Source organism: Phyllopteryx taeniolatus, chromosome 8, assembly GCF_024500385.1.
Source record: "Phyllopteryx taeniolatus isolate TA_2022b chromosome 8, UOR_Ptae_1.2, whole genome shotgun sequence".
NCBI lineage: Eukaryota > Metazoa > Chordata > Actinopteri > Syngnathiformes > Syngnathidae > Phyllopteryx > Phyllopteryx taeniolatus.
The window spans coordinates 26,665,462-26,687,827 of NC_084509.1; the positions used below are offsets into that span (position 1 = coordinate 26,665,462).

Here is a 22,366-nt window from a genome sequence, read left to right on the forward strand (position 1 = left end):
TTTGAACCTAGTTTTCAATACTCATTACTCCATCTTTTTGTCACCTTGTTTCAGGCACATCTGCTCATTTGCAACATTGGTCAAGTATTTGCCAGATATTCTTAATTTAGAACTGTTTTTATGCATTTGACGTTATTTGTAAGTGATTTATGTGTTGATGCACTTTGTTTTCATGTACTGTAAATTATTTTTGCATACAATTTTCTTTCAATCCAAAAATGGTAAAAACCATTCATACATGATGACCCTTTTTTAGTAAATGTAATGTTTACTGCTTTATTTTTTTACTGCTTTTAGTAGGCCTAAAATATCCTGTTTGTGCCTTATTTATCAAAGTATATCTGTGCCAGCAGATTCTGAATTTGAAGGACTAACACAAAATTTTATCACCGTCAAAATATGCAATGTAGACTTTTTAGCTTGAAAAATTCAACATATTCAGTTGCTAATTCAAACCTCTGAGTGAGGCGCTCTTTTGGGCCGCTAGATGTCGCTATGTTTCAACTTCACCTACACTCCACAGCTCGAAACATAGAAAGAACATCGACCTGGTTTAACGTGACATCTTGTCACGTCAAATTGTATTTGACACAAATGATTTCTTCGCATTAATATTGCCACTTTTTGATTGTAGAGGGTCCGCTGATGTTGGTTTTAATGGACAAAAAAACAACAAGCTACTTCCAAAGAGATCCAAGTGGATTTTATTACCACTGCAGACTTTAAAGCTGATTAATTTTAGACTCAGCAATTGAAGGATTATTTGTGCCTTGTGTGACAAAATGCTGAATGGTTTCCAATGGGATTGTCGTTTTTTTTTGAAGAAAGCCTGACAAAAGACAATAAGAATAGAACATCTACAAATGTGAGCTCTGATCCATTATTGATATTATTTTGGTTATAAACGCGTCACGTGACAGCGCGACATGAAATATTTAAAAAATGAGCAGGTGGACAAGAGCCAGGAAGGCGTTGCCGCTTCATGCGCATGCAGCCGCCGTAATTCCCCATTCTCCCTGAACGCAGCACCAGGGCTCCCTTCTCTGGAGAGCCCCCGCAACAGCCAATCGGCAGCGAGGGGAAGGAAGCTCCGACCAATGGCCTGGCCGCTTTGAGAAGAAGGGGGCGGGGATTACGTCGCTGGGGAGGCTCCCGGGCGGCTAGCTAACAATAGGCCGGCTCGGCTCGGCTTGGGGGAGCAGGACGAAGCAGTCCCGGTGGAGGAGCTGACTTTAGCGGCCGCTACAGACGGCGTGGCCCGGTGTTGGAGCCGTACCTCGCCCCGCTTCCATTCCCGTGGATTTTAACGAGCTCGAAGACGAAAGGTGAGCTTCATTTCTCCACTTTTTCATTCAACTTGTGGTCAATGTTCGAGCCGGTCGAGGTGTGGCGGAGCAAAGGCTCAAGAAGGCTTCAAGAACACAAACTGGAACATAGCTTTCATTCTGTCGTTTTTTATTTTATTTTTTATTTTTTTTTATTTAAACACCTACTATCTTTATTTTAATACTCGTAAATCTGTGCGTGTTGTGGTCATCTGATCGCTCAATCGAAACAGAAAGTGCTGCGGTCACGTTGGCTGTTAATTGAAGTGTTGTGTTTCAAAAAATAAAAAATAAAATCAAAAGATGACAAAGTGTCCGGAGAAGACACGTTGAAGTTTTATTAGGCACCGCAGAGGCCTCAGGGTGGGCACAGAAGAAGAGTGCTAAATGGCATTGTTGTTTTAAGCCAGTGTAAATGCACTCGGGATCAGATCCGGGTTCAACTTGGTATAATGTGACAGCTTTATTGATTGGATAGGTTAATAGAACTAAGACAGCTACTATAGGTAATAAATAAAGATCATAAATAGGTAATGAAGATCATAAAATAATGTAGATGATGGAATTACATTAGATATATCTATCTATCTATCTATCTATCTATCTATCTATCTATCTGACTGTCTGTATAAAATTAAACTAAAATTGAGAAAACCACAATCAGTAGGCTGAGCGAGTGCAGACCTCCGTCAACGTGCACAGAATGTTGTTCAATGGCTTTGTCCTGTTAAACCAGTGTAAACACAACCTGGATCAGATCCGGATTCAGTCGGGCGTGATGTGATGGCTTGTGTGTTGAATTTCACTGATTTTGGGCTGGATTTCACACAAATATGATTTTAATAATAAATCATACCATGTACACACATGATAATACATACTTGTATATACTGTAAAATGGGGGGGGGGGAGATCCTGGGAAGAACGAGACCTTGTTGATGATGTCGATCGTAAACTAGCGGATCAATAAAGAAGCGCTTCCTCGGCGGAAGTCAAAAGTTGGCGTTTGAATCCGGAGCGAGTCAGCGGGACGAGCCTAACGGATGGCGGCGAATGGTCCCAGATGGTCACGTGACTTCGATTTTTCTGCACTCCTCAGCACAAAGCGCCCGGTCCGCTCATTTACATAATCGATCAGTCGATGGATGAGTGAATTAGTGAACGAGTGAATGCATCTCTGCTGACTTCCTGGAGAGAGCCAAGTTTTCTAGTTAAAGCCCACTGCACCCCCCCACCCCGGCAATTTTCGATTTTAGTCGAATAATCAATCATTCAAGCCATTTTGCATAATTAGCCGACGTCTTGGTCAAATGACACGGAAGGCTCGGTGTACAAACGGCACCACCTGTGAAGCTTTGGCTTTTGTCGCCCGGAAGAATTCAGGCCAGTCCGACGTCGTCCGAGATGTTTGGTACCTGGCGTGTTGCTCCTCAGGCTTTTGCAGCTCTTTTCCGGCGCTTTCAGGCTCGAGTGTGTGTGTGTGTGTGTGTGTGAGAGACGCGGGCAGTGGAGCAGCGCTAATGTTGTCATCTATAAATACTCCCATCACGCAGGACGTCGCTCCTGCTCTCGTCCCTGAAAAGAATCGAAAGTGACTTTTAGGACCTCTGGCAAAAGGAAGAAACCACGCAGTTGTTTCCGTGCCAATCCAGGATTCAAAGTAAAAAAAAGAATGGTCAAAAGACAAATGGTTGCGGTCAAGCACTTTGAAATGCTCGTTAGCGCCACCTACAGGACCTGGGGAAATCTATCACTCCTGTTAGCGTTGGCTCCCAGCAAAATTGGCAAAACAGAGCAAAGATGTGACAGGTTGGTCAGTTGGTTAGTTAGTCATCCAGGCTAACAGTGAGTTAGTTGGCCAGTAAGTTAGACAGGCCATTAGTTAGTCAGTTGGTTAGGGTTAATTGGTCAGTTAGTCTGATGGCCCCTTAGTCACTTAGTTGGTTTGTGTCCTGGTCCGTCAGTCAGTTAGTATCAATGAGTACGTTGGTGAGCTACATAGTTATTTAGTTAGTCTGTCAGTTAGTTGGTTAGTATTTTAGTTAGCCATTTAGTGGGTTCGTTGGTCATCCAGGCTATCAGTCAATCAGTTTACTTAGTTGGAAGGTCATTCAGTAAATCAGTTGGTCAGTTAGTCGGTCTGTTAGTTAGTTACTCTGTCGGTTTAGTTAGTTGGTTGGACACTTGGTTTGTTAGTCAGTTCGTTGGCACGTATTGTAGCCGCTCTGTTAGTATTTTAGTTAGTCAGTTGGCTCGTTAGTTTGCTAGTCAGTCAGTCAGTCAGTTAGTGAGTTAGCCAATTAGTCATTCCGTAAATGTCAGTCAGTCAATTGTTTAGTCAGTTGGCCAGTTAGTTTAGTCAGTTAGTTGGTTAGCTAGTTAATCTATGCAGTTAGTCTGTTTGTCCGTTGGTTAGACAACCCATTAGTTTTTTTTTTTTTTTTTTTCATTCGATTTTTCTTTTTTCCCAGGTTTTTTCCCAAATGTGACTTTTGCGTTGCTGTCTTGACCTTCTTCCTGGATTTTTATTCATTTTTTTGTTCATCCTCCGTAAGCCACGCGCCGCCGGCAGAAAAGCGAACGTTTGATTTGTTCACAACTCTAGCGAATCACGCCGACACGCCGCACCTTTTACACGTCCTCTATGTGCACGCAACGGACACACACACACACACACATAAACATACAGTATATACAGTGTACACACCTTTTTTTAAATGTTAAAGGAAGAATGAGAAGTGTGTGTGTGTGATTAGCTTGCGATACGATTAGCAAAAGCTTCAGATGAGCCGACTGTCACCGACACTTTAAATGTGTGCGTGCGTGTATTTAACATAAGTGATCAAGACACACAGACACACACACGCGTACGCTAAACGCAGATTCACAGGTGGCGAAATGTAGCTTTAGCCCGAAGTAATGAGAGCTTAGCGGCTGCTAAATCTCCACCGCGCGCGCGTTTGTGTTTATTGTGTCGCTGAGGTGTGAACGTGTGCACAGCTGCCGGCCTTCTGTTTTCTGTTTTCGTCCAGTTGAAAGCACAACCCGGTTGATGTGCACTGCTTACACTAACAACATAGCTGTCAAAAGGGAGGAGCTAGTTAAACAAAACAAAACAAAGAATCGCTAGAGTTGACAACTTTGGCATTTGGTCGCTAGATTTAGTGACTTTTCCGATTCCTTTCGTGACTAAAAAAAATCTTAAATTGTTGAACATTTTAAGTTAATGCTGAAAAAAAAAAAATAATTGGAGTTTTATTTTAAGGTCACCCAGCTCCCCAATAACCTAAAAAAAATTGTTTTTTTCCTAAGAATCAATTGATTAATCAATTGAAAAGAACTGATCCTTTGTGCTGCAATCAATTAATTGTGTGCTAAGCTGCTAGCATCGAATCACAAATCACGTCCTCCCAACATTTTTGTGAAAATCATCCAATCAAATGCGTTGAAATCACAGTAAAATTATTATTTTTTATTTTTTTATTTTTTTTTATTTAAATAAATAATCGCAACTAAAAAAAAAAAAAACTCTCCCAGCATGCACTGGGGCGGCCTCTATTATTGATGCGGTTGCCACGATAACCACCCCGACAGCTGTGTGTGTGTGTGTGTGTGTGTAATAACAATGTGAGTCTTTAAAAAGTGTAACAATGTGTTCAAAGAAAGGAGAGAGGGGCGAGCGAGGTTCAGCGACAGAGGAAAAAGTGTGTGAAAGCGAGAGAAAAGTTTCAGTCGGCACCACTTTTCTTCTTTTCTTTTGTGCCCATCACTTTCTTTTTTTTTCCCCTTTTGTGTCTTTTTCATGCCTGCTATTGTCGCTTCCGTCCTAGCGCACTTCCTTTGTTCCCATCATTCATTCATTCATTCAATCATTTACATAATACAGCAAATAACACACATTGACTGCGTTGGAATACCCAAAATAAAAATTGATGTTTATTGTAGTCATGTGTTATACAATCTTTAGAATACTCATACAGGTGCATCTCAATTCATCAGAATATGTTAGAAAACTTAATTTATTTCAGAAGTTGCATTTCAAAAGTGAAACTTGTATTTATTTTGTAGTTTCACTACACGCAGTACATTTAAAAAAATATATATATATTTTGGATAATTATAGCTTACAGCTAACGAAAAATATAGAAACAAGTTTGGAATTGGCCTTCTGAAAAGTACTTGTACATACTGTACAGTGGTGCTTCGAGATGCGTACGACCCGACTCGATGGGCTAACGAAACTAGCGTCGATGTCTCACTTGTTTTAACGCTTTACGCGATTGCATATTTGAACACAAACGGTGGAGTCTGCACATGTAGAGAGACGGAACAATATATAGCAATATATTCTTTATCCTCTATTGGGGGAAAAAAAGCCCCACTATTGCCACAGCTTGCTGAGGAGTTGTGACCGTCTCTATGTACTGTACATCTGTAATGGCTGTATTATACCGCCACCTGGTGGCCAAGGTGCGCACACCAGAAGGAGCAGCACAATGTATGTTGAATTGAAGCAGAAAATGTGGCAAAAAAAGTTTAATTTCTTTCATTTTATTTTAATATGTCATTACTGTGTTTTTGCAAAGTAAAATATCATATAGTGCTGTTTTCTTCTTGGGGAAAAAACACAAGCATTTATTTTTTTGTTTTTTTGGGGAGGCTGGAATGCATTTAAGGCATTTCACTTCATTTCGCTGGGGATGGATGATTTGAGATATGAGTGTTTTGCGTTACGAGCATGGTCACAGAACAAATTAAACTCGTATCTCAGGGCACCACTATTCTTTAATGGGTTTGACTTGTGGAATGAAACTAACGAAATGAACAAACATTTCTACGGTAATGCAGGTATTTGATGTGTCCACTTGAGGGCGCCACCTGCAAAGGCAACACAAGCGCGTGGCCACAAATGACGCGGTGCGGGCAGGTCATTTCCTGGGTTCACCATTGGCACCGTTCCTCACACTCACGTTCCTGGCAAAAAGCTTTACGGCTACCCAGAATTCCTCGCGGTGATGTTTTTAACTGCAGTCGTTCCTCACACTCACGTTCCTGGCAAAAAACTTTACGGCTACCCAGAATTCCTCGCGGTGATGTTTTTAACTGCAGTCGTTCCTCACACTCACGTTCCTGGCAAAAAGCTTTACGGCTACCCAGAATTCCTCGCGGTGATGTTTTTAACTGCAGTCGTTCCTCACACTCACGTTCCTGGCAAAAAACTTTACGGCTACCCAGAATTCCTCGCGGTGATGTTTTTAACTGCAGTCCTGTAGTTGTTAAAAAAAAATCAAGCTAAACGTTGTTCCTCACTTGCATTTGCTCCTGTTGATGTTAAGAGTGTGTGCATTTGCTAGCCATCAGGCTAGGGTTGCCATTTGTGAATTTATTTCATAAAACTGTGTTCTAAACATAACGTTTCTTGAAGATTAGCCCAATTGACCTTGTGTGAGTCTTTGCTGCCACATTTGCCATTTGGCCTCTTTCCTGGATTTGCAGGGGACTAACTGCACTCCACTGACCTTTTTAATACAATCTGCCATGCACTGAATCCGCAATAAACCAAGCGCGATAAAGCGAGGGATTGCTCTACTTATTTTCTGCTATTGGCAGTTTGTACTCTTGGCTCCCATTAGAAACTTCTCGTCACTTCCACTTGTTGGCATTGTTCTTTTTTGCTACTTAAGTCGACTTTTAGCCTCTTGAGCGAGTGCTGATTTTGATGCTACGTATTAGCGTGTTAGCTTCCCAGCCCCTCGACTCGTCGACTGTTTCTGGGCAGCGCTTTCAGTATTTTGGTACAGAAACACACTTGGGAGTCCATTCATCCTCATATGAAGTTGACATATGTCGTTTGCAATGTTGGTGTACGACTTGCGTTGTTCTGGTCTGGGCGTGGCTGTCAAATATGAAAGCGGATACCAAACAGACACACCGGACTTATGTGACATTATTGTTTTATTATTGGGATGTTGATAATGATGTCATACTTTTTTTTTTTTTTTCATTTTTACCCGAGCAACACGCACACACAACCATCTATCACACCCCACCGTCTGCATATTGCAATTAGAGACCAGCTGAGACAACTGTGTGTGCGTGTGTGTGCGCGTGTGTGTGTGTCCGTTGTCCTTTTTGTTCAATATTTTTATTTCCATGTCATACTTTACTCCCTCCTTTCCACTTCCTCATTGTCTCGTTACATAGCCTTGATGACCTTACGCACACACACACACAGATGCAGTCAGAGGTTGGTTTCCGTGGCGACGTTGTTGTTGTTGTCGGGCGGGGCGTCATGCATCCTTGCAGGCGATAAGCTCTTCTTGGCTGTCAGTCGGTGAGGCCTCCTTCCAGGAAGTTGACGCACACGCGCACACAAAACCACATCACATCTTACGGTTCACAATAATGAAGACTTTGCTTTCTTGGGTCATTTGACTCGATGACTTCCCGCTTCTTTTTCTTCTCGTGCCCTCTTTCGAAGCCAGTTCGACTTGCCCTCGTGAAAGTTGGTCGACACGTCTATCGTAAAGTGGACGCCCAAAAAAAGTCTCAAGACGCCACGTTTAGGTTTGAAGTAGGAGGCAGAGCGTGATGACAAAGTTTGATACGCTAATAAGTAAGTTGACCAAATGGCTCGCGTGTGCGTGGAGCGAATGTCCCACCTTGAAGAAACTCATCTGCGCCCCCTACTGGCTCCATTGCGACCTGAAGCTGAGGTCGCTTTTAGCTATTGGCGCTTCCATTTCTTTCAAAGTGTTTTGAGTGCCTCGGGTTTTCGAGCAGAAGGACAAATGCAGCTTTGTGAAGAACACCAAGGTGTGGTCCTCCCCAACATTATAGTCCACACACTGAAGCTAGCAGGGAGGTGCTGACAGAGTGTCGCATTTCAGACGCTGCTGTCAGGTACGCACGGATTAACACACAGTATCGTGTGGCGTTTCCTCAACGAAGACAATATGACGGTTGCGAGTCCCAGACGACAATCAAGTCACACATTCAATAATGCGCACTATATTGTTTTTACCTCAATTCCTAAGTACAGTAGCGATCAAATCATGGCCGCCCTGTCAACGCTTGGCGAACGGCCCCGACATCACGTCATGAATTGCACGTATTGCAGTTTTGAGTGAGTGAGTTGAACAGTTTGAATTTGGAATGGGAAAGATTGACAACTTTTCTGTTGAATGTCTGCCATTTTTGTTGCGGCTGCAGCTGCAGTTGTTGTGCTCTTTAAGTCGCTCTTTGTTTTTATTTTTTGTGTGCACGGAGAATGTGGAATTCTGGTGGAAAGTCATTCCTCATATGCTCGAACTTTTGTGATGCGTTTTAAGTTTGAATAGTTGCAATCCGTTGAGAAATGTAAAAACAGTCGAATGCCCTTAAAAAAGTGGGAGTAATAATAATAATAATTCAAATGTTTTGGGTTTTTTGGGTGCAAAGTAACATGTGTGTGCTTGCTCTTCGCCTTCCACACAATAATAATAATAATAATAATATTTCTGATTTAAATAGCGTCTTTCAAGGGACCCAAGGATGCCTAGCGATGACTCATGGGGGTAATTCAAATGTGGAAATTGGTAAGCTGGCGACACAAAGCAGAGTGGTAAACATGTCAAGATGATGCAAAGAAAAGCCTGCATTGCAAATTGCAGTCAAATGCTCACAGTGGAAACAGGACTCGACTGTACCGTGTTGCATTCGATTGTCACCTCCCCGAAGCGTTGAGACCAAGCGTGTGTGTGTGTGCGTTAGTGTGTGTGCGTGTGTGTTCAAGACCAACAAACAACAAAGAGTTGGTCACTTCCTCGCAAACGGTAAACGTTTAAACGTCTGATAGCCCTCAAACAAAGTGCACTGTGTGTGTGTGTGTGTGTGTGTGTGTGTGTGTGTGTGTGTGAGAGAGAGGCTTTCTGTGACTTTTCCAGGAAGATTCCATGTGTGTAAAGTTCAAAGGTTAAAGCAAAATACTGTTGGCGTTTCATTTAATGTGTCACTTGATTGTTGTCTGGGACACACAACTGTCATGTTGTCTTTTCGGGGGAACACACACACACACACGACACTGTGTGTGTGTGTGTGTTTGGGTCATGTGACTCACCTGGTGACATCACAGTGTGACATCACATCTGGGTTGTGTAAAAAGAAGACGTCTGAGGCTCTCCTGCTGCACACTTGTTGTAGTTTCTCTTGTGGCGTTTGTGTCTGCTACCAGGTGAGATCTTCTATTTTTTTTTTTTTTTTTTTTTAAAGTGTCGTTTGGTAAATTAGAGTGCAGTAAGCCGCCTTTTAAAATCCAAATTGTATGATTTCAACCAATGAATAACAAGGGATTTAGAAACAGGGTTGTCAATGGTTTTGATTGGGCAAAAGTGGCCACGATGGAGCACAAACGGCCAACATGGCGAAGAGCCTGCAAGGTTCACGTAGAAAAAAATCATGTGCCTGGAAAATGTTGTCAGTCATTGGAATGAAATATGTGCATCCGATAAGTTGAGTCCAGATCTGATCTAGATGGCACAGCAGTGTAAAAATGGGACAGAAATATCGATTTCAAATGTTTCAGACCAGATAGTCGTTTGTTGTCTTAATCTAATAATCTCTTTTATTGTCCTCATGAATCCTCCTCTCAGCTCTTAAGAAGACCGTATTATGCGTTTGCGCGAAAATCACCTTAGTTTGATGTGGAAAATTACCGTAGTTTAGTTTAGTTTGAACAATTACTTGAGGTAGTGTGATCAATGACTAACTTTTGTGTGGAATTTGACTTTAGTTTCATGTGAAAATATGCTTCACTTTTGTCTGGGGAAAATGAAGTGGGAAAAATATTTGACTTCAGTTTGAAAACAAATATTTTGCTTTCGTGCAGGGGAAAAAATAAGTGTGAAAATGACTCGTTTGATGTGAAATCAACTTCTGTAAGAAAATACTTTAGTGTAAACAAAAAACAAAATGGGTGAAAAAAAATTTGGTGTGAAATAATTTTACATTTAGTTTTAATAATAACGACATTATTGTCATGAAAATGTACTTCATGTAAAAAAATGACTTGTTGAGTGTGATGTAAAAAATGATTTTAGTTGAGTGTGAAAAAATTCCTAGGTTTAATGCAAAATTCTTTGGTGTTTAAAAAAAAAAAAAAAAAAAAAAAAAAAAAACTGAAAACTGACTTTTTACTGAGGGGAAAAAAAAAATCTTTTACATTAGTTTAAAAAATTACTTTACTGAAATGTGAAAATGTACTAAAATTTGTATACTGTTGTGTGGAAAATATGACTGTGAAAAAAATGTGTTGTGTGAGAAGTGACTTTAGTTTGCTTTGTCAGCATTGAAAAATGTGTTTCTTGTGCAGGTTGTAATTGTGATTGATGGCCGTGATTTATTCATTACATTATTATTATTTTTTTTTTTTCAGGCGTCGGCGCAGTAGCAGAAGATGTGCGACAACGGGGAGGTGGAGGACAAGCCGCCGGCCCCGCCCATGAGGAACACCAGCACCATGATCGGCTCCTGCGGCAAAGACCCCGCCCCCGTCAATCACGGCTCCAAACCCCTGCCCCCCAACCCCGAGGACAAGAAGAAGAAAGATCGATCCATTCGCTTCATCCTGACCGGCGGCGGCGACAAGAGTGAGTCCAAGAAATATTTAAACACCTACCCAACCGTTGTTACTAACTCCCCACCACAATTACCTGTATACCTACTATAATTACCCACCGTAACGACCTACCTACCCACCATAACTACCTACTGATGTAGCCACCATGACTACCCCTACCATAACTACTGTACCTACCAAATGGCATACAAAGTGGATGTACCATAACTATCTACCTACCTCCCTGTCCACCATAACTACCTTCTTACTGACCTACCTACAGTATTTACCCAACTACTGACCTACCCACCATGACTACAAAATGAGCTAGCTAACTACCGAGCAACTAGGTGGAAGTACGTACACGTGTTCCATAACTACCATAGCTACCCACAATCCTCTCCTGAAGTGAATCTCTTCGGCTTTCTGTTTGGCAGTTTTGGACTATAGCGCCACCTGTTGCTGTTTTTCTTTTTTTTTTTAGTTTTGCTTCCTGGTTTCAAAAGCGTGACGAGGTGGAATAAATGCGGTTTGCGTTTCAGCGTACAAGAAGAAAGAGCGGCCTGAGATTTCGCTGCCGTCGGATTTCGAACACACCATCCATGTCGGGTTTGACGCCGTCACCGGGGAGTTTACGGTAAGTGCACGCGTGCGTATCAATGTGTGTGTGTGTGTGTGTGTGTCTGTATAGAAATGTGTGTTAGTCTCACACCAATGAACTTTTTTTTTTTTCTTTCAAAAATCTCATCAGACAAAGAGGCCTTGTTTAGTTTCAATCTTGATCCGCCTCACTGGGCTCTTTTAGCTACTGTGTGTGTGTGTGTGTGTGTGTGTGTGTGCGCGCGTGTGCGCGTTTTAGTCAAGTCACTCCAGTTGAATTGTTGGAGCAGAGAATTATTGAAGTGTAAATTTGGATGTGCTGACCCAGTCTGAGAGCAAGTTGGTGCGCCCCATTTGTGCGTGTGTGCGTAGGGAATGCCCGAGCAGTGGGCGCGCCTCCTGCAGACGTCCAACATCACCAAACTGGAGCAGAAGAAGAATCCTCAGGTATATATATATATATATATATATATGCGCACCCTTTCCCCCCAAAAAAATGACAATATCATGGGAAAGTTTCTTTAGTTCCATCCAATAAATTAAACTTTCATAGATTATAGATTCAGGGCCCACAAGTATTTATTTGTTTATTTTTTTACATAATTTGGGTGTCCAGCTGATAAACCCACAAAATCAGGAATTCCAAAAAATGGAATACTGTGAAGAAATCACCATTTACTTCTAAGACTAATTACAAGCAGTACAGTATCTACCATAACAACCCACCTCACCGACATACCTATTTACCTACCAACTGTAATTACTGTACTTGCCAACATACCCACCATACCTACGTATCTATAGCCAACATAACTGCCTACCAACCAAAACTACTAGCTAACATAGCTACCTACCTACCCACCATAGCTACTAACCAATCTACCATAGCTTACCCACCTACCAACCATAACTACCTACCTCGCTATTATAACTGCCTACTAAACTACTCTACCTACCATATCTGCCTAACAACTGCTAACTACCATACTTACTTGGCTACCTACCATAACTACCTAGCTACTAACCATAACTTCCTACCAATCTATTGTAAGTACTACCTACCTATCTGCCTTTCACAGCTGTCGAATTAGCTTCCATAACGACTTGCCTACCTAGCTACCTACCAATCGACCATAAGTAACTAGCTTGTTTTTCCAGGCCGTGCTGGACGTTCTCAAGTTCTACGACTCAAAGGAAACCAGCAACAGCCAGAAATACATGAGCTTCACTGGTATACACGCGCACACGCACACGCACCCACCTTGTCTCCTGGCCTCATGTAACATTTTGTGTTTTCACGCAGACAAAAGTGCGGACGTCTTCGCGTCGTCCACCACAGCGGTAAGAACACGCGATCATCTGGAGTGTCCCTGAACGCGTCGTCACGAGCGTTCGCTGTTTGTATTGTAAGAGCTGCAATATTATGCGTCACCAGGAATTGCATCATTTCAATTTGTGCCGTTTAATTTGAAAATTGCACTGGAAAACGGAATCTGAATGGTATCGTTTGAAATTGAATTGATTAATTTGGCGCTTTTGTTTTTGAGCACGTGACAGAGGGCAAAGGTGCTTCCTTCAGTCGGATGACTGGCAGGAAGTGATGTCACAGTTCAACCATGTCACCGGCGGTCGTCTTCTGTCCTCGTCTCAGATCTCCAAGAACGTCTCGGAGACGCCCGCCATCGCCACCGTGTCCGAAGACGAAGACGAAGACGAAGCCGAGGCGCCGCCCGTCATCGCTCCGCGGCCGGAACACACCAAGTCGGTAAGAGGACGCACGCACACACATAGTTGTCCTCAGACATGTTGGCGGTTGACGCGCTGCTGCTATGGCGCCTTCCAGCGTCTCCATGGTGATGACTTTATTGGACCTGATTGGAACACACACACACGAGCTTTTAGACAAACTTTCACTGATGATTTACATTGTTGCACTTCTGTCCTTACCATGAAACTTGTTCAGACCCCACTGCAAGACGCACACAAATTTGCACAAAAACACAAAAAAATAGAACGCATAAAACCCAAACACATGCACAAAAATCAAACGCACACACACAATAACCAACGAACAAAAAGAAACACAGTAAGAAATGCACACAAATGCACAAAAGAAGTCAGGCGAGTGGGCCGCTACGCCATCAGTGACAAACAAAAACCAACACACACAAATATTTAAAAAAAAAAAAAAACGCACAAAAAGAAATTCACTCACACACAAACTAACAAAAACACACACTAACACAGAAACAAAGAAATGCACACAATCACAAACGTACAATCACAAAAAGCAAACCCACTGGAATTTGTATTGAAAAATATAAAAGTATATGAAAAGCTCAATCTTTGTATTGGTTGTTGTTTTTCAGATCTACACGCGCTCAGTGATGGAGCCCCTGCCGCCGCCGCCGCCCCCCACCAAAGACGCGGCCACTTCCCCCATCGCGGCCACCGCCGCCTCTTCCTCCTCCTCGGGGTCCGCCGCGGCCGTCACGCCGCCCGGTTGCCCCGCCGCGGAGGCCGCCGCCGCCCCCGGGAGCCCCCCCGGGGGCGGCATACCCGCCCCCGGGCCCTCCCTGCCCCGCCCTCAGGACAAAGGCCGCAAGAAGAAGATGTCGGACGAGGAGATCCTGGAGAAGCTCAGTAAGTTTCACTTCCAGCAATTTCATTAAAAAAATTGGCCTTTAAAACATCAAAATGGAGGAAAAACAAATGCAAAAAAGTTGATAAATATGTCATATTTTCCTGAACCGCACGCGCCTGTCCAGATGTGCTCAGGCCGCCCTCTGCTGGTAAGATGAAGATACTGCCTGTCTGCCTCTATAATTGACAGGCGCGATATCCACTGCCCACACTGTCTCCGCCCCCTCTGTCCAATCCGATCATCTGATTGGTTGTTCTTCCAGGTTTCGTCCCAAACTTTCCTGCTGTGCTCAACTGCCCAACTGAACACATTCTCTCGCCTTTCTATAATTCTATTCCTATTTCCTTTTTCCCATTTTTATTGTATATGTGACATTTCTTTTTCAAATTGTATTTTGATCCGATCCTATTGTATCACTCGTCCTATTGTAGCCTATTTCTGTTCCATTTCAATTTTCATTTTCATCTGCTTGGGTACTTTTTCAATTTTATTGCGATCTTTTTTTTGCCATTATATTCCATGAATATTTCTGTTTTCTACGCCATTTAATTTGATTTCGATTTGTATTTTCATCATTTATGGATGGATTTATGTACATTGCTTCCTTTTTTATTATTTGTATTTCTGTTGCACTTCATTTTTTTTTCTTTTTTTTTATTTCGTTTTTCTCTCGTTTGTGTTCACGTGTCGGCCAGCATGCCGCCGAGTGTGACGTATGAACAGTTAGGATGAGAGACGCTGGCGCCGTCGCTCTTTTCACATCCTAATTCTTACCCGGTGGAGGTTTTACTATTTGGTAAATAATACTGACTATGAGGTGTGTGTTTGTGTGTGTGTGTGTGCGCGCCGCAGGGACCATCGTGAGTGTCGGCGACCCCAAGAAGAAGTACACCCGCTTCGAGAAGATCGGACAGGGGTGAGTGAGTGGCTCGCTCCGGATGTTTTCTTCATGTTTGGAAAGTTCCAATTGCTGTGTGAATGTGAGGTGCTATCGTTCACTTGCTGTTTTTTTTTTTTTTTTTCCGTGGCGTCAGCGCGTCCGGGACGGTTTATACGGCCATCGACGTCGCCACCGGACAAGAGGTCAGTTCATTTAAAATAAAAATAAAAATAATAAAAAAATAGTGCTAGGTAACATGCTGTGTGTTGATTGGTGCACTGAAAATAGTCAAATAGTTAAAAAAAAAAAAAAAAAAAAAGTTTACTCTTTCTGTACTTTGTCAAATAGCTGTTTCTTTAGTTATGTTTGTTGGTTAGATGGATTACCATTTACTTGTATAGTTGGTTTATCAGTGATTTGATGAATTGGTGGCCCAGTTTGTTGGAGGGTTAGTTGACTAGTTTGTTGCTCGGTGAAGCTGGTTAGTTAAAGTAGTTGGTTGTTTCGTTAGTTTGATCGTTATTTGGTTAGTAGGGTGATTGTTTATTGGGTCAGTTAGTTAGTTAATTAATCGGTTGGTTAGTTCAAGTTAATTAGCTAGTGTTGCAGACCGGGAGTTGATTAGCGCTTTTTGTGTCACACTTGACTCGTCTCGGGAGTGTAAATGAGGATGATGACGATGACGACATGTTTGTTGCGCGGCAGGTGGCCATCAAGCAGATGAACCTGCAGCAGCAGCCCAAGAAAGAACTCATCATCAACGAGATCCTGGTCATGAGGGAAAACAAGAACCCCAACATCGTCAACTACCTGGACAGGTCGGACACTTTTTCGCCTTTTCGCCGCCGAAGGGAACGCGCCTAAATCCGTGTCTTGCCGTCGGTCGCCGTAGTTACCTGGTGGGCGACGAGCTGTGGGTGGTGATGGAGTACCTGGCCGGCGGCTCCTTGACGGACGTCGTCACGGAGACCTGCATGGACGAAGCCCAGATAGCGGCCGTGTGCAGAGAGGTACGGGAGGGAAAAAAAACCAAACGGTTTTGACAATGGAAGCGGCCGGTGACGGGCCGTGTCGCCCCCTAGTGTCTGCAGGCGCTGGAGTTCCTCCACTGCAACCAAGTCATCCACAGAGACATCAAGAGCGACAACATCCTGCTCGGCATGGACGGATCCGTCAAGCTCAGTCAGTAGCCCGCCTCCTGTGACGAGGATTATTAGCACAGATTGATTTGCGTGATTGACGAGGGCCCCGCCGATTAATCAGTCGGCCGATATTGGCCCTTTTCGAATCGTCAAAAAGCGGTTTGATGCAGTTGAAATTGATCGTCGCTGGCGGAGAATCTCGACGTGACCCGATACTTTTGTCCACGGCAGCAGCTCACTCTCACCGTTGTTGTTGTCGTTGCTCATTCGGACCAGTAGGAGGAGCTGCGGTGCCGTCGGAAACATCGTTGACAGCTTTTCCTCCTCAGTGCACAATTGAAGCTCCAGTAAAGAAGTTGATTGATTTTTGTTTTGTTGCGTCGCAGCCGACTTCGGCTTCTGCGCTCAGATCACCCCGGAGCAGAGCAAGCGCAGCACCATGGTGGGCACGCCCTACTGGATGGCTCCCGAGGTGGTGACCCGCAAAGCCTACGGGCCCAAAGTGGACATCTGGTCCCTGGGCATCATGGCCATCGAGATGGTGGAGGGCGAGCCGCCCTACCTCAACGAAAACCCGCTCAGGGTCAGCGCCTTTCTTTACAATCCTTCATGTTCTTAGCACGCAGCTTCTTAAACTCACAGGGGGGTTACATTTTCCCGAGGACCCCCTCATGTGTAGCCACGGATGAATTATGAATTAAAAAGTTGCCTAATGTTCAGTAAAAAAAAAAAACGTAGGATACATTTTGTTACTTGGGGAAGAAAAAAGACGCCTTTGAGTCTGGAAGACTGCTTTATGTAAAACAATAAAAGAAAATAAATATTGGGTAGCCCTGCCGCAAATCTGCAACTGGTTAATTGCACCTAGATGCCACAAGGTGATGTCAAAGCACTACTTTTGTCGAAAGGAAGCGCTTCAACTCACTTCAACAGTGTGCCTTGGCACCAAAATGCCACAAGATGGCGGCAAAACCCTACTTTTGTAATTTGGCTTCAGGACAAAAATGGTGACGAGTCAGCGAATAATGAAAAATACAACTTTATTCTGGAAAAGACGGCGTCGAAAAAAATAGGACTATATAATAGCTTCTTGTTCTTATAAAAAAAAAAAAAAAAAGACTTTATTCCAGTAATTTGCCTTATGTTGTTAAAAAAACAACTTTATTGATGCAGAGATGTCTGTGAGGAAACCTCACAGTTATTTTCAGAGCTTTTAATTGGGCCAAAGCTAAAGTAGGGCGGAGTCATCGGTTTGTTATTGTAGCGCTGGTCCTCATATTTAGCTCTGAACTTCAGAAATTGATACAGCACAACAGTGGGCTACAAACAATTCCTGCCGAACCCGGTTTGACGGCCGCGGCCTCGGTCTTTGCCGTAGTTCAAAAGGTGCGTTGTTCCGATCCAGGCCCTGTATCTGATCGCCACCAACGGGACGCCGGAGCTGCAGAACCCCGAGAAACTTTCGGCCACCTTCCGGGACTTCCTGAACCGATGTCTGGAGATGGACGTGGAGAAGAGAGGCTCGGCCAAGGAGCTGCTGCAGGTACGGCAAAACAACAAGCGCACGCACATTCCCACTGGACGTGCCACGGAGAGTTGTTTTGGTTGGTTTGTTTTGAGTGGCTTTTGTAGTTCAGAGCGAGCGGGGCCCCACTGATGCTCACCGCTTACACCACGGGTCTCAAACGCGCGGCCCGAGGGCCAGATGCGGCCCGCCGCATCACTCCGTGTGGCCCGCGAAAGCAAATGGTGTTCGTCGACTTCATGTTTCTTGCTACAAATCGGTTCCGAATTTGCAAATGGTCGGCACTTTTAATAATGTTGAGAGATTGCAAGCTTTTTTTTTTTGTCACCAAACCACTTTTTTAAAATTGAACAATAGCCGAACATTTCCTTGACTTTGTATTTTCAAACTAGGTATCCATCAATTTTTCATACTGTGTGTGGATACAGTATGTAATACTGTAATATGATGGGGCGATTATACATTTAATGACACTTCTCAACTCACTTCAACATAGGTCCTTGGCGCCAAGATGCCTCAAAATGGAAGAAAAGCAATACTTGTTTGTTGGTTTACAGGACTTTGGCCTGAGCACCAAACGGATATGTTAGTTTTTCAGCGAATAACAGAGGAGGGTCTCTGAAAATATTTGTAAATGATGATAGCGCTAGATGTTACGGTAATTGTGAAGCTTCCGACAACTGCCGCTTTACACTCATGGAGCAGCAACACACATGAACAGCATACGACGACACTCGCGGGCATATGGAATATTCTCTCTGTGACGTGCACGATCACTGCGGTAAATACGGGACCTCCTCCGTCTCTTCTTCTTGTTTTTCGTTCCGCTTTATGTCTTCCGGTAGAGCTCAGTGCTGCCGGCATGTTGTGGCACGAAGCGGTACTGCAGTAAGGAGTAAAAAAAAGCTCCGATATAGCGGGCTCGGTGTAATTCCGAATTCTGAGCCATGTTCTTGACAAGCCTCTGTCCCCTCCCCCCTTCGTGCTCAGCACCAGTTCCTGAAGATGGCCAAGCCGCTCTCCAGCCTGACTCCGCTCATCGTTGCCGCCAAGGAGGCCGCCAAGAACAACCGCTAGCTGGCGCACGCTCACCGCCCCTCCTCTTCCTCCTCTACGCCGGCCTCTCGGAGGAGGGGGCGGGCACCCAGCGAATTATGTCATTGGTCCGATCGATGATGTCATCAGCAGAGAGAGACTCGGTTCGCTGTTTTCTACGTGTGCGCGCCGCGTGTCTGTTTTGTCAGCTATCTGAATGTGCAGCTGTCGTTTTTATTTTATTTTTTTAAAATCGGCGTGCGTGTGCGAGAGAGAGCAAGAGAAACGATCATGCTGGGAAATCAAGTGATTGTAGCATTGACGCGGCTTATCTTAGCGTAGCGCAGCTGCGTCCGTGGTCCAGTCGGCACTGTGAGTAAGAGACGACGATTAATAAGAATTATTTTCGTGATAATATTGACTGCAGCACGGGTTCTCAAACTGGGGTCCACGGGCCAAAGCTTGGTGGACGGCAAAAATAATCGACCTACATAAGCGGACTGGCGCGCCAATGGGAAAAAAATAAACAAACCAATGACTCCTCCCTCCCTTAACTTTGGACCAATTAAAAGCTCTGATATGATTGTGACGTCCTTGCATAAAAAAATGTTTTTTTTGTGGGGGGAGGGGTCAAACAAAAAGTGTATTTTGGGGGAGAATGGAGTCCTACGTTTTCACACCATGTAGCAACCTAAAAACATAACTTAGCTCTCAACGTACCGCAATCATTGAAAGACATTAGGATAGTCGGCCTAAGTGCTAATCAAAACAAAGGCAAAGGTTTTATATAAAAAGATCCAAAGTAAATGTCATTGTAAGCCACTGTAACATTATGCACAGTTTGAACATTAACTTCGCTTATACACACCGTACTTAAATGATTGAATTCAAATGTATTACAACGGACCCTGCATAATCGAAGTTCGGCACCCACGGTTTCACCTATTCCCGGATTTTGTTTTTTTTTTCTCTCCCTAATTTTTCTTGAATTAGTATTGTTTTTTTCTCTTTTTTCCCCCTTTTTGGGGCGGGGTTGGGAGCGAGCCCAAAAACACTTATTGGCGGCATAGCTCCATTTATTCAAGAATTTTGTATTATTATTTTTTTTTTTCCAATGCTTTCGTAGTGATTTTCGCTATTCGCATTCAGGCCGTTTGGACAACTGAACACAACTTTCATGTACCACGCTTTTAGAATTACTGTTTTAGAGAATGAAGGAGTCTTCTCCAGTTAAAAAAAAAACAAAAAAAAAAGTTTTAAAATATTTTTGGAATTGATGAAAAATAGATTTCTTTCCCTTTGTTAAACTTTGATAATGTCATCATATACTGACTTTATCTTGGAGAAATATGACTATTCTCATAAGAGTACATCTTTTTATGTCCATCTTTCTTTCTTGTAAAGATTAAGACTCGTTTCCTTGAAAAAAAAAACTACTTCATGACATTTACGCCTTTTGTAATTCCCATTGGATTTAAGTGGCACACATGGTGGTTGTGTGGGATTATGAGGCCACCCTTGGAAAAATGTCTCCCCTGTGAGTGGTCCCTGGACCCCAAAAGTTTGCAAAGCTGCACTAGAGAGCGCAAAGAAGAAATTGTGTGTGAATGCTCTTAAGTGTTGATGGAGAAAAAAAAAAAAAAAAAAAAGACAAATGAAGTCCAACAAGTCAACTTTTAACGGGGACATATTATGTAAAATGTACTTTCCAAAGTCGTGTATCCAGATAGTTCAAAGTAGCATCCGCTACTCACGTAATGCAATCTGGCGCCGCGGTGATGAAGTGCTGCCTCTACCGGCGAAAATGGAATCTTAATGACTACTCACTTTTGGGCGCGCAGTAGCCACTCGCATCATTGTGACCTGGTTGTCACGGTAACGAAGGCATTGGCCCCACTGTAGAAGGGGGCGGGGTGAGCAGTGGCGCATTTGCATGAGACAGAACCGCCCCCTGAAACAGGCTAATTTCAGCGAAGCTTAAAAAAAAAAATTATAAAAGAACTGCGAACCTTGACATTTTTTTCCAAAACATAATAAGTCTCCTTTAATTGATGAGAACTAGCTGATGATTACCCATCATGCAACCTACCAAAAGGCAGTCGGTGATGCAAAGAATGTGCATGTTTTTGGTTCGATTTTATTTTTTTTATTCTCGGTACGCTAGAAAAGTGATGACGACTCTTCCAGTTGCACAAATGCGGCAATAAAGTGCGATGAGTCCATGTCGTGTTTTGCTTCCTGCCTTGAAACTGAACCACGCGGCACCTCATACTGTGCAACACAAAATGTACAAACACACAATTCAACTATTTGACATTGTTACGCCCTGCGTGATTGTTATTAGATGACATTGTCTTCATGTTAAGTTCATATTTGAAAGAACTTTCACATGGCTGCTTCAAACCAAAATGGCTGACTTCCTGTGTCTTTTCAGGCGTGGCTTCCTGAGACTTTTTTGCGGGTCAACTCTTGATGTGCTCACCAGTCGTCCACGGTGCCGTTCTGCATAGACGTGTGAACCAAAGTCGAACTGGCTTGGCTGGGCTGAGTTTTCGAAAGCTTTGTAGGAACCCGCAAATGGGCAAAATGAACTTCAAATGTCCACTTTGAGCCAAAATGGCTGACTTCCTGCGTCTTTAATCTTTTTGGTGGTGGTTCTCGTCAATGCCGTGCCTACCAAGTTTCATGTTGCTGAGTCCACCTATCCTGCGTTCAATAGACAGTAGAATATAACCACTGTTGCCAGCCAATCACAATTTATTCCGCTTTCCTGCCACATCCCAAAAACATGCATGCTAGGTTAATTGAAGTCTCTAAATTGCCCGTAGGTATGAATGTGAGTCCGAACGGTTGTTTGTTTATATGTGCCCTGCGATTGGCTGGCGACCAGTTCGGGGTGTGCCCCGCCTCTCGCCCGGAGATGGCTGGCATAGGCTCCAGCACGCCCCCGGCCCGCGTGTGGAGAAGCGGAACGGGAAAAGATGAATGAATGAAATGAATGTTACAGCCTTTTTCCAAAATGGAGTCAACTCCCTTTTTTTGCCCAAATTCAATGGACAACAATGCATAGGCAGCGTGTGCTTGCTTCAAGCTGTTTATTTGTCAGTTGCAGTAAAGTAAAACTCATACAAAAAAGAAAAAACATCTATCATTGTTTAAACATCCAATGTTCCACCAAACATTTGGTCTCACCAACGTCTGCTAGCTTAATGCTAACATATAATGCAAAAGGCCATAGAGAATCAAACGGTATTTCATGTAGATGTTATGATACTCATAAACCTTCAAACAACTTTTGTTACACAAATGAAGCAGCAACGCTTACAATCAGAGCAAACTGTATAGTTTCATCTAACCAAAGACCGCTACCTTAATGCTAACTTATAATGCAAAACACTATAGAGAGGCTAACTCTATAATTAGCGTAGCCGTCACTGTAATTATAAACCTTCAAATAACTACTATGACACATGTGGAGCAGCAACATATACGAACAGCATACAAAAAAAAAAGAGACAAACTTTATATGGTCCAACAAGCGTGTTCAAACAAAGCATATCATTTTGTCGGACAACATTATGGGGTGGCGTGTTGACTTTTAAGGGATTAAATACATTTTG

The 22,366-nt window shown here is 43.3% G+C and overlaps 1 protein-coding gene across 3 annotated transcripts; it reads left to right on the top strand.

Moving 5' to 3' along the window:
- Positions 1 to 1,158: 1,158 nt before the first annotated feature.
- Positions 1,159 to 18,920, top strand: pak1 (p21 protein (Cdc42/Rac)-activated kinase 1). 3 transcript variants are annotated; one of them, XM_061781608.1, is made up of 16 exons: positions 1,159 to 1,325; positions 10,738 to 10,951; positions 11,463 to 11,557; positions 11,893 to 11,967; positions 12,679 to 12,751; positions 12,824 to 12,861; positions 13,172 to 13,285; positions 13,890 to 14,163; positions 15,017 to 15,080; positions 15,199 to 15,247; positions 15,750 to 15,862; positions 15,937 to 16,054; positions 16,127 to 16,226; positions 16,573 to 16,769; positions 17,592 to 17,729; positions 18,702 to 18,920. In XM_061781608.1, the coding sequence occupies exons 2-16, from the start codon at positions 10,759 to 10,761 to the stop codon at positions 18,786 to 18,788; spliced, it is 1,728 nt and encodes a 575-aa protein (XP_061637592.1). In that variant the 5' UTR covers positions 1,159 to 1,325; positions 10,738 to 10,758; the 3' UTR covers positions 18,789 to 18,920. The 3 variants fall into 3 exon arrangements, with proteins under 3 accessions (XP_061637592.1, XP_061637593.1, XP_061637594.1); XM_061781609.1 differs by lacking the exon at positions 1,159 to 1,325 and adding an exon at positions 9,426 to 9,537; XM_061781610.1 differs by lacking the exon at positions 1,159 to 1,325 and having other exon boundaries at positions 10,815 to 10,951; positions 11,405 to 11,557.
- Positions 18,921 to 22,366: the final 3,446 nt, after the last annotated feature.